The sequence below is a fragment of the Neomonachus schauinslandi genome, chromosome 10, assembly GCF_002201575.2.
Source record: "Neomonachus schauinslandi chromosome 10, ASM220157v2, whole genome shotgun sequence".
In the NCBI taxonomy this organism is placed as follows: domain Eukaryota; kingdom Metazoa; phylum Chordata; class Mammalia; order Carnivora; family Phocidae; genus Neomonachus; species Neomonachus schauinslandi.
Window position 1 is genome coordinate 137,928,666 of NC_058412.1, and position 11,889 is coordinate 137,940,554.

An 11,889-nucleotide genomic window follows, 5' to 3' on the forward strand; every position below is an offset into this window, starting at 1 on the left:
CCCGGGAGCGCTTCCCGCCGCGCCGGGCCGGGGGCGGGGCCGGGGGCGGGGCTGCGCCGTCCCCACCGGCCGCAGCCGGTTTGGGGGGCGGGTGCGGAGCGGATCCGGGGTGGGGGCTGGGAACCCCCGTGCCGCTGCCTGCGCTGAGCCTGCCCCTTCCGCAGGGCCCTGCCGTGGGCGGCGGCTTTGCGGGCTTGGAGTTCGTGCTGCCTCGGGAGCCGGAGCCGCGGGCCGCCAACCTAGGGGTCCCGGGGACGTGGGCGGGGGCGGCGGTGGGGCCCCCGAAGCCGTCGGCGCACATCCCCGTGCCAGCGCAGAGGTGAGCCAGGGCCTATCGCGCCAGGCCGAGGTGGGCGTGCGCACACGTGCGCTGGTGTGCGCAGGGGTGGTGGGTGGGGCGCGGGCACGTGCCTTCTCGAGCCCCACCCCACGGAGGGTAGAGGGGTCTTGGTGGAGGGCAGGTCAGGGCCCCGACCTGGGCTTTCTGCCCCCCTCCCCAGCTCTCCAGCGCTGGAGGAGTGGAGCAGAAATTATCAGTGTATCGTGCCCCGTGCGCCCCCCAAGCTCTGGGGGCCAGAGCGCAGAGCTGGGAGGGGGCCCCTGTCAGTCTCTGTGCCGTAGAGGCTGCCCGCTGACGTGAGGTTGACGGTCCAGGAACCCCAGGGCTTCTGACGGCCATCTCCTAGCCCTGCCTAAAACCCTCCTGGGTGCCCCACACCCAAAGCTGGCTTCCCAGGTAGAGGCGGGCTGTGGCCTGGCCTGCTGGGGCCTGGGGACCCAGCTTGTCTCCCCTGGCTGCTGCTGGCTGGTCCCTCCCTCCCAGGCCTGGCGCGGCCGCAGCTGCTGTTGCACAACCCTGGTTACTGAGTGATTGGGGGGAGGGCTGGGCCCGGCCTGGCCTCGCCTGGCCCGGCCTGGGGGTGGGGCCTCAGACCCCTGTCCAGCGCCTGGGCCTGAAGGAGCCACCGTGGAACAAAGCCCAGGCTGCAGAGGACTCCGGCTTCAGGGAGACCCCAGCCTGGGCCCTGTGTCTGGTGGTTCCTGGAGATTTGGTCTCTGTAATCCGAGCTGGGGGTGGAGACGGGCCTCCAGCCCAGTGCCTGGAGGGAGGGAGCTGCGCCACACACAGACACACACACACACACACACACACACACACACAGACACACACACACTGCCCAGGCCTGCACGTGTGCTGGGCTAGGGGAGGAGCTTGGAGTACTTGCTCGACGCCACCCACATCTCTTCCAGAGCCCCCCCGGGAAAATCCCGACTGGATGAGGTCATGGCTGCGGCTGCCCTCACAAGTCTGTCCACCAGCCCCCTCCTGCTGGGGGCCCCAGCTGCAGCCTGTAGCCCAGGTGAGACTGAGACACCTGGCCTGGGGTCTCCGGGACCCTGTGGTTGCCCACCCCTTGGGGCAAGCAGAACCTCTTTGCCTGGAACACCACCTTCTAAATAGACCTCTTGAGGCCTGAGACAGACATCAGGACCCCCAGTGCCTCTCAGTGTGTCCCAGTCTGCGGGCCTGTGACCTGTCCATTTCCCCCTGGCTGGCCAGGGGTCTCCCCACACAGGATGTCCCTGTGTTGAGGAGGCTAGTCCTCCCGGCCACTGCTTCCTCCAAAAGACGTGGCTGATCTGTGACCAGGTGAACGGGCAGAGGCGCAGAGTTAAGGGGCTTGCAGCGGCAGCCTCTGAAGAGCAGCCCGAGCCCGACGGAAGCCCTAACACGGCTGCCGGTGTGTCCCCACAGAGCCTGGCTTGGAGCCCTGGAAGGAGGCCCTGGTGCGGCCACTGAGCAGCTGCAGCGGAGACTGGGGCTGGGACCTGGCCAGCGACCAGTCCTCTCCATCTACCCCATCACCCCCACTGCCCTCTGAGGCAGCCCATTTCCTATTTGGGGAACCTGCCCCAAGGAAGAGGAAGGTGAGCCTGAGGCAGCCCTCAGGGCGGGGTGGACGCGGTGGCCATGCCTGACCACCAGCCCTTGTCACCCAGAGCTCAGTGCAGGTCCTGTTCCAGTGTCTGTGGAAGCGGTGTGGGAAGGTGCTGAGCACGGCCTCCGGGATGCAGAGACACATCCGCCTGGTGCACCTGGGGTGCGGTGGGGCTGGCGGGGGGGGGTGGGGCAAGCCAGGTGGACCAAGGCTTCAGCTCCCACCCACTGTGTCCCCCGCAGGCGGCAGGCAGAGCCAGAGCAGAGCGACGGTGAGGAGGACTTCTACTACACAGAGCTGGACGTTGGCATGGATGTGCTGACAGACGGGCTGTCCAGCCTGTCCCCAGTGTCCCCCACAGCCTCCGCGCCACCTGCCTTCCCCCGCCTGGAGCTGCCAGAGCCCCCGACCCTGTCCAGCCTGCTGCGGCCGCTGGCCCTGCCCCCAGTCCCCGTGCTGAGCTCTGCGGCACCCCCTGAGGTGTGCCACGGTGACAACACCTACCAGGTGGGTGAGGCCACAGGCAGCAGCTCGGGGTGAGTCTCGGGGTGCTCGGGACAGGGGAGAGGACACAGCTGTGTCTCCTCTCAGGGCTGCCTGGCCCCCGTCCGCCTGGAGCCACGGCCCACCACCATCAGGACCTGTGTGCCAACCCTGCCCTCCAAGCTTGGTGCCAACCCAAGGTGCGTGCGTGTTGAGGGGCTGGGGCAGGTGTCCGGCAGGGAGGGTCCCGGCCCAGCATGAGCCCGCCGCGTCTCCTCTGCGTCCCCCCAGGAAGCCCCGGGGTGACGCCAAGAAGTGCCGGAAGGTGTACGGCATGGAGCACCGAGACCTGTGGTGCACAGCCTGCCGCTGGAAGAAGGCGTGCCAGCGCTTCCTGGACTGAGCATGCGCGCCCGTGCCCACCCCCAAGCTGCTGCCCCGCTCCCCAGGACTCTGCCGAGGAGAAAATAAGCTACCCCCAGCCCCCAGCCAGGCGCTCCTCCTGCGGCAGGGTCTGCTTTTTAATGGTGGGGGAAGTTCGGTGACCCTGGACCCCCAGAGGTTTGTGGGGGGGGGGGTCCCACCACTCAAAGTGCCTCTGAAGAAACCAGCCTTTTGCACTAAAGCCAAACCTCACGGCTGTCCCCTTGGCCCGGGGTCCCTGGGGGTGGCCGCCCTCCCTGCCTGTCAGCCCATGGACTTGTCAGGGTGCTGATGGGCCAACTTCAGGGCCACATGGGGGCCGGTCTGTGATGCACTTTGAGGGGTGTCAGGGAGGGGCCTCCCCTGCCCGCACTTAACCCGATGGTTCGAGGGCCCCGGGCGCTGACGTTTGTATCTTGTTTGCGAAGCTCAGGTGTCTCGAGTCTGGGCCGCGCCAGGCAAGGAGAAAAATTAAAGATTTGGGGTTTTTCCAGAAGCCGTGTCTGCCTCCTGGGGGGAACTGAGATCCTGCCAGAGGCAGGGGTGGTGGGTGGGCAGACCAGGGAGGCCAGCCAACAGACCGCAGAGGGCTCACTCCCTGACACAGGAGGAGGGGACACTGTGAAACACTCACGAGGCGTCCGCTTGAGCAGCAATTTCCCAGTTTATTGAAAGTGGAAGCTTTGCAAGAAGGTCGAAGCTAACCCGTCACAGGAAGGAGACCCCCAGGCAGGCCCAGAGCTCGCCCCGGCAGACAGGAAGGTGCCGTCCACCTGTCCTGTGGCTACGGACTGCAACAGCTGCGATTTTCTGCCAGCCGATCACGAAGTCTCTTCTCCCAAATATTAAACACATCTCCAATACAAACACAGGTTTATGATAATATAAAGTTGCTATGATATAGATTATCCCCAAGGGAAAGAAAACCAACAATTTTCAAACACTGCCCTTGTTTGTTTTGTTTTTGTTGACAGGTTGAAAGCATGTTGAAAAAATAAATATTTCAGAAAAGCACACACACAGCACCCTCACTACGAGTGGTTCTGAAAGGGCCACACACACAAACACAATATAGAACCTAAAAAATAAAAACCACCAGTAAGTATGGCTTTCTTAAGCGTTGCACGTGTCACAGAATGAGCGAAAAATAAGATTATCTTTCATCATATTGCAAAAAGTTCCAGTTTTTGCCTTTTCTCGGTTTCTTTTTTAAAAAGGAGGATGTGCAAAGTTGGAAGGAGTAGCCGTGTCTCTTGAGTCGAGGTCCCTATTCAGTCCTGGCAGTGTTATGACTGTTTCCCAAAACCCAGAGTCCAAATATACAACCTGGTTGGGATCCAGAGCTTGATACAAAAGTCATACGGGTTCCCTGCCCCCCCCACCCCAAAGAACTCACCACTCAACGGACTGCATTTTCCACTTTGGTGTTGCAAACACCAAAATACAGACAGACACAAACAAAAAAGTACAAAACGTGAAATGTAATCTGCACATTTTTCTCCTCTTCATAAAAAAATATTTATTAGTTTAAACATTGATTTAAAAAAAAACCAGTCACGTAAAAAAACCCTTCATTACACGTCTTTTCCCTCCACGCCTCCTGAGAAGGGGATGCCTTCATTTCCATCGATGGCGGCAAACCGTAGGATGGCGAGCCTGCCTTGCAGCACACGCCTTGCAAACTTGGTGGGCAGGAGTGGGGCCCTCGGTTTTCCAGTACAGTATTGGTTTTAAGGAAGAAAATGCCCCTGTGGCACTGAGAGCGACCCTCCAGAAAGGTCAGCAAGGGAGCGAGCGGGTCGGAAAGAGCGAGATGTCCTGAGTGCGGAGGCAGAGATGGCCCAGGGTGTGGGCAGGACGGCCTGAGCGGTGGGACCGGTACAAAACCCAGAGACACTGTTGGTAGCAAAGGTCTGGTTTCCAAACACATTTATAAGAAAGTAGGTCTGTTTAGAAAAGGGGTCAGAAAGTCGGGGAGGTACACAGTTCTGAGGGCCCTGTGAGGGGTGCAGCCCGGGGCCTCACTGGAGAAAGGCAGCAAGGGAAGTGGGTCCCAGAGTCCCTGCACTGGCCTCGCCCCCCACCCCCCACCCGCCGTGTCAGGAAGAGCCGGCAGGGCAGCCCGCGAGGGCTCCCCACGCCCCCTCGGGGGACAGGAGCGCGGGCGGCCGGCGGCTGGCTCTGTCCACGCCCTCTAACCGATGGTACTGAAAACACGCACAGAAGGCCCCCGGCACCCCAGCGGCAGCCGGGGAGGCGAGCGCTCCAGGCCACCCCCAGAACCTAAGTTAGGGGCTCGGGGGATTCTCCTTTTTCCACCTAAAAAGAATAGATGTGACACGGTGACCAGCCTGGTAGAAGCTTACAGTCCGTGGAAAAAGAGAACGTAGAAACACTGCCCTCAGCGGGGCTCGTGCCCGGACGGGCCCTGCCTGCGCCTGAGCCGTGCGGGCGCAGGACGGAATGTCTGAGTAGTGAAGTGTGGTCCGCGACGGCCTTACCGGGGAAGGGGACAGACCAGGGCGGGTCCTGCGGCCCAGGGGAGGGTCCTCACAGCGGGGCCCTTGCTTTTCACTCAGAAAAAACCAGATCACAAAGAGGCAGTGAGCTCATCTACAAAGACAACAGAAGGACTGACAAGCTGAAGGAAAGACGCTAGGTTTTGTCACGTCAGAAAAATAATGCCAAACAAAATAATTTTATGTAACTACCTCAACTATGTCTCTGACGACTTAAAAAGTTTGGTTACCCACGCGGGGAGGTGTGAGCAGCGCACGGCTGTCAGGATCCCCACCTCCAGTGTTAGCAGCAACAAGGCAAGGGCACCCAGGAGGGCCGGCAGGAGGGGCCTGGGCACGAAGGACGGCAGAGCCGAGGGGACGAGGCCGCCCCCGGGCTCCCCAAGGAAGGGCACACGGAACGAAGAGCCCAGGCGCCCCAAAGGGCCCTGAGTGGCCAGCAGCGGGGCGCGCTGAGCCCTGCACCAGAGGAGCGTGGCACGTCGGTCCCCACCTGGCGGCCTCCACCGGATGATAGCACCTGGGAGTCCTCGGCCCCGGCAGGGGCTTCTGCAGCTGTTGTATGTGAAGCACCAAAGCCCAGAGGCAGGAGGGCCACGGGGCTTTCTGTACACTGGACCTGGATTCCGCGGGCCGCCACGGCAGCGGCAGAAGGCTGCGGTGGTGGCTGCAGGCAGTGACCAGGCTGCTGAGAAAGGGGGAGCAGAGCAGGGGGCGGGGGGAGACTCCAGCACTGGACATCGGGTATATGCAACACCTTCCTTAACACCCCTTGGACCTGTGGCCTCGGGGACCACGCTCATGACCCCGACCAGCCCCGACCTTGACCCGGCCATCGGGCCATCGTGCGTGCCCTAGCTACACGCCCCTGCTGGGGACCCTCCCTTGGTCCCCGCAGACACGAGGGAACGTGTGCCCTCCCTCTGCTCAAACCCACCCTGTGCCCCCCAACATCCTGTTCGGTCCTGGAGCCCTTACTTGCTGGGGTCATGCCTGCTTCCGACCCTGCGGGGCCGGTTTCTGTGTGTGTGTCTGGGGCAGGAGCAGAATAAAGGGGCTCAGCGTGGCCGGGCCCCAGGCGAGAGCAGATCCCTAGGGACACGCACATGCACACGCACGCGCGCACATACACACGGACACACACACGCCCGCACGCACGCACGCGTGCACACTGGAGGGGTGGCACCGCCCTGCCCCCGCCCCCAACCCGCGGCCTAGGAGATCCAGAAGTCCTTGTCGGGCGCCCCCGGGGGGCTGCTGGGTCCCTGCGGCGAGTCCTCGTCCTCCTTCTCGGCCGCCAGCAGCGCATCCTCGTGGGCCAGGCCCACCTCATCCTCGTCCTCACACAGCTCCTCCTCACCCTCCCCCCGCGGGTCGTCGGGATCTTCCAGGTAGGGCCCATCGCCAGGGAACAGCTCGGGGGAGCCCTCCGTGCCACCGCCGTCCAGGGGCCCGGCCACGCCTCGGCCCGCGCAGTCGGCACATACGCCGTGGCGCCGCGAGCCGTGCTTGATGCCCACGCTGGCGGCCGACATGAACACACGGCTGCACAACTTGCACACATACTTCTTGTCCTTGCTGTGGACCTGCGGGGGGACGGGCGGTCAGTGCGGGGGACGGGCAGTCGGGGGGACAGGTGGTCAGTACGGCGAAGGGGGATGGGTTGGTCAGTGGGGGGGGCAGGGGGTCGGTGGGGGGAAGGGCGGTCAGTGCAGGGAAGTGGGATGGGGTGGTCAGTGAAGGGGGACAGGTGGTCAGTGGAGGGAGAGGATTGCGATTTTAATTCCTCATATTTTTCTGAATTCTCTGGTGTTCTAGAGCAATCGAGTAAATAAAAACATAACCAATGGTGTCACGGTGGAAAAGGTTTGCTGAGCTGTGTCCTTCCTCCGTACGTGAACACACCCTCACTGATGGGTCACTGTCCTGGGGGCTGCACCCTCGGAAGGGACCCCCTTCCCCGTCCGGGGCTGAGGGCTCTCTGCCTCCCAACTCAGTGGCTCCACAGACCACCACGAACAGTCCACCTTCCCATCACAGCCTTCCACAAACCCCGACCATGAAGACCACTGCTCAGACGTTCACTGCTGACCAGCGTCCACAGGCTGGGTCCCCACACGTTCTGATTCTAGAAACGGAGCCTCAAACGATGCGGTCCCCAGGGCCCTCCTGCGTCTCTTCTGTTTGTTGTATTTTAAACCCAGGGCTTCCTCGAGCCTCCCCCAACAGAAACTTCTGAGAGCAGGCTTGGTGGGGCCGTGGGAGGCAGCGTCCACGGAGGCCCCTCAAGACCTGGGGCTCCCACGCAGGGAGCTGGGGGCTGTGCCAGGACACCCGGGAGCGACCAAGGTGTCTCGGGGAGCTACTCAGCTGGCACCAGATGGCTGGGCACCTGTCCTAACACATGGAGGGAGGGAAGAGAGAGGGAGGATGCGGGCACCATGGCAACCCTCGGCTCCTCCTCCGGAGACCCCGCCGTCCAGAGGACTCCTGGCAACGCTGCCCCAGCCCCTCTGTCTCCCCAGGGGGCACAGCACAGGCACCAGCCTCCACACAGAAGGGACACCGAGTGCCCCTACTGCCACCTGCTGTCAGCAGCCGCTCAGCTGCCTCCTGGGGGCCAGGGGCCCTCAACAAATTAAAGGGGAAGATACAGAGCCTCTTCTCAGAAAAGGGCAAACCTGCACACGTTTTAAGTACATTTTCAGGGATTTGTGATCCTCCCTGAAACCTAAGCAGGACCCCAGGATGGAAATCTGGCCCCATCCAAGGTAAACGGGCAACGACCACACCGAGCCTCAAATGGGACCAACGCTTCCTGAAGCCATAATGTGGTTTTGCTAAAGAAAAGCTGTCGTAACCCACGTACTGACAACTTTCCAGCACTTGAGTATAGCAAACAAGCCCCCATTCATCTCTGAGTAGGAACAACGTGGGCATCGGCGTACGGATTCCTCCAAGTTTCTGTGGTAACCTGAGCCTCTGCAGCTCTCGGGGTGGGCTCTGCAGAAGGGAAACACTGGACAGAGGGGCAGCTCTGCAGTCAGTGGCAAGTCAGCCCTAGCGGTTGCCCCACAGACCTGCCGTCCAGGCTGGGGCTGCCGCTTCCCCGGGCTGCTGGACCCCACGACGGGGCAGTGGACACTGCAGGCTGGGGCCATGGGACCTCCCTCAGTCAGCTGGGCTGGGCTCCCCCCCACTCTTGGGGCTGTCCCCCCTCCAGCTTTGCTGCCTGACCTCTCAGGAGACTTCCCAGATGTCCTCACCCCAAAATAAGTGCCCTCCACTGGGCTGGAAAGATAAAACAACAGGCTAGTAAGGTTGCCCCATCCAGAGAGCCAACTGTTGGATCCAAACCGAGTAAATCTGGATGCGACCCCAAAGTGAGCCAGAGCCCCCCACTCACCCCAGATGGACACACACACAGGCAAAGACCCTGCTCGTCCACAAGGCTCACCTTGCCAGCAGCCAGGCCTGAGGGTATCACCCTGCCCTCCCGCAGCCGCCTGCCACCCTTGTGCAAGGGCAGCCCTGGGTCACCCTCACCACCGCCAACACAGCCCCCCCACACCGCCTGGGGGTCTGCTCCTGACAGCAGCTCAGCATGCTGCAGGGTCAGCCAAGTCTGTGCACCCCGCAGGCGACTCCCGACACCTCTGAGATTCCCAAACTCATGACATGACCCCAGTGCCCTCTCCCAGCCCCCATGGCACAGGCTGAGGGCTCTGGGCATCTGCCAGCCCAGGGCTGCCTCCACTTCCTCAGCCCTGCAAGCTCCAGCTGGCCCCACCCTCAGTCCTGAACCCCACCCTGAGTGTGTGTCTCAAGAAGACAACACCATGTATAGCCTTGTGGTCTGGCCCTGGCCCCCACGGTTTATCTCACCTGCCAAAGTGTCCCTTGCCCTGTGTTTTTTGGCAAATCTGCCTATTTCAAGGATGACCTTTTCCTATCACTTCCTGGCCAAGCAAATCTATCCATTCAGCACCTGCCAACTGGCAACTCCAGCTGGGTGCCCACCACAGACAGATAATCCAACACCTTACAAGGCCACGGGGGAGCGGGGGGTGGAGGGGGTCCCACCATGCCTTGGAGCCGGGGCACCAAGGAAGTGACCTCATGGCGGGACACCAGGGGCCGAGAGCAGGGGTCCTGGCAGGGGAGGAAGCGCTTGCCAAGGCCAGGCCGAGGTCTGGGGCTGGGGGGTGATACAGCCCACCTGCTTTCTGCACCCAGTCTCAGGGGGTGGAGCTTATCAGGGGGGTGGGGTCAACATCGCTCTACCTACTCACTTGGCCTTTCCAAGGCAGAGCGGAACCCACTTTAGGGCTTCCCATGGCCTTCTGGGCACCCCACATCATCATCCCACCTTCCTGGATCCCTCAGCCCAGCACTGAATGGGCCCAGCCGACCCCATGATGACCCCATGCTGACTACCCTCCACTGACCCCTCATGCTATCCCCATGCTGACCCTGTGATGACCCACACTGACCTTGTGATGACCCACGCTGATCCCGTGCCGACCCCATGCAGATCCCATGATGACCTCATGCTGACTACCCTCCACTGACCCCCCCCATGTCAACCCCATGCTGACCCTGTGCTGATCCACGCTGACCCCATGCTCACCCCACACTGACCCTGTGATGACCCACGCTGACCCCACGCTGACCCTGTGATGGTCCACGCTGACCCCATGCCGACCCCATGATGACCCTGTGACGGCCCATGCTGACCCCATGCCGACCCCATGCTGAGCCTTGGCCGCACTCACAACCCCGCCCCCACTCACCAGCGTGTGCCGCTTCATGTGCTCCCGCCGCGTGAACTTCTTGCCGCAGATCTCGCAGGGGTAGGGCCGCTCCCCCGTGTGGGAGCGCATATGCCGCTTGAGGATGCACTGGTGCATGGCCGAGAAGCTGCAGTAGGGGCACTTGAACTTCTTCCTGATCACCGTGAACTCGTTGACTGAAAGACAGCAGACCCGCAAGTCAGCGTGCAGCCCGCCCGCCCCAACAAGCCCTGCTCTTGTTTAGACGGCCCCCGCCGAGGGCCCGCACGCCCAGGCCGGAGAGCCCGCGCTCTGCCGAAGGTCGGAGGTCACTACTTCCAGCACGTCCCGGACACAGCCACTATCTTACACATCAGCCTCCGAGACACAGTGAGGTCCTCATACACAATCATAACAGAGAACAAAGCTGTAAAGACAAGTGAAGCCGGAGCTCGGTTCCCAGCCCATAGCTCTGCTCACGGCCACAGGCCATTGGTACCCGGCAGTCGCAAGGCAGAGCCGCCCCCTCCAAACACCTGCAGGCTGGTGGCTTTGCAGTTTTAACGCCCAGAGGAAAGGTCTGCCTAAGCAGCCAGTGGACACAGCCAAGTGAGAGGCTTGGGTCAGCCCCAAACGTGCAACAGATCGCTGAGTGGCCTCTGCCTCGGGGTGTGCCTCATCCGACCTGTTTTTCTGCCCACATTTCTGAGAGTGACGCCACGGGCCCCTGTGGGGTCATCCGTGTGGCCAGCTCGAGCTCACGGCGGGGGGCTGCGTTCCACACCCGAATGCGGCCACACCCTCAGAGGCATCTCGCTCCCCATGCTGGATGCTCTCCTGGTGGTAGTCAAGGGGGTTGGGATCCCATGCGTCAGCCCCACTGTGCAGGGTTCCACTGGGCACTGGGCAGCTTATCCCGAGTGGTGCCCTTGGCGACGGGCACCCACAGACACCACAGTCATCCCCTCTGAAACATGCAGAGCATCCACCCAGGAACCCCATTAACCTAAACGCCTGAAAGCAGTCATCCCAGACTTCACCGGGATTGCTGGGAGCATCCAGATCCTGGGATCTCACTTCCCGCTGTGCAAGGAGCTTGGTGGTGGACACCTGTCTGAATGCAGTTTCCCAGGGCCCTCACACCACCCTACAACCTGGACGGCACCTGGACGGCTGCACGTGGCACCAGGACCCCGAAGACAGACCAAGGTTCCCCACAGTCAAGAACACTGGCCAAGGCCAAAGGCAGGATGCTGGAATGAACCCCAGGAGGGGTGTGGACACCATCAGCCAGGCGGTCTTCTGCTGGGTCCTCAGACTCCTACCAAATGTTCAAGTGTGGCAGGCCCTGGCCACAGTCACCGCTGCCCCTGGAGGTGCCCAGAAGGAGGCAGATAAGAAAACAAATGCCCCAGAGTGACACAGCCCAAGACAGCGGGACCCAGGAAAGCGGAGGCAACTCTTGCTGGCGGGAAGCAGCCAGTCTGCTGGAAGGATGACCACCTCTGTCCCCACAGCCCTGGGCCTCCCACCATGTCACCCAGAAGCAGGGACCCTCACTGCCATCTCCATGGGCCGGGCCCATGGCCCCCTACTGCATTCTGCTGGTCACACCACAGCCACGGGCATGTCACCATGGAAACGACACCAATGGGGGCTGCAGAGCAGCCGAGCTGGTCCTCACCCCTGCACCTCTGCTCCTAAGACACTGGTCCTCACCCCTGCGCCTCTGCTCCTAACACACTGGTCCTC

The 11,889-nt window shown here is 62.1% G+C and overlaps 2 protein-coding genes across 2 annotated transcripts in view; one reads left to right on the forward strand and one right to left on the reverse strand.

Annotated features, from left to right (window-relative positions):
- SLC2A4RG (SLC2A4 regulator) overlaps nucleotides 1-3,342 on the forward strand; it is a 3,753-nt gene extending 411 nt beyond the window's left edge. Inside the window, exons 2-8 of the mRNA XM_044919061.1 lie at nucleotides 165-319; nucleotides 1,252-1,361; nucleotides 1,757-1,929; nucleotides 2,002-2,102; nucleotides 2,183-2,447; nucleotides 2,532-2,623; nucleotides 2,715-3,342. Coding sequence (XP_044774996.1) covers nucleotides 165-319; nucleotides 1,252-1,361; nucleotides 1,757-1,929; nucleotides 2,002-2,102; nucleotides 2,183-2,447; nucleotides 2,532-2,623; nucleotides 2,715-2,826 — 1,008 coding nt within the window. The 3' untranslated portion in view covers nucleotides 2,827-3,342. The remainder of the gene's footprint in view (nucleotides 1-164; nucleotides 320-1,251; nucleotides 1,362-1,756; nucleotides 1,930-2,001; nucleotides 2,103-2,182; nucleotides 2,448-2,531; nucleotides 2,624-2,714) is intronic.
- A 3,237-nt stretch (nucleotides 3,343-6,579) lies between these two features.
- Nucleotides 6,580-11,889, reverse strand: part of ZBTB46 (zinc finger and BTB domain containing 46) — a 36,024-nt gene continuing 30,714 nt past the window's right edge. The window contains exons 3-4 of the mRNA XM_021677857.1: nucleotides 10,159-10,334; nucleotides 6,580-6,951 (exon numbers count right to left, since the gene is read on the reverse strand). Coding sequence (XP_021533532.1) covers nucleotides 6,580-6,951; nucleotides 10,159-10,334 — 548 coding nt within the window. The remainder of the gene's footprint in view (nucleotides 6,952-10,158; nucleotides 10,335-11,889) is intronic.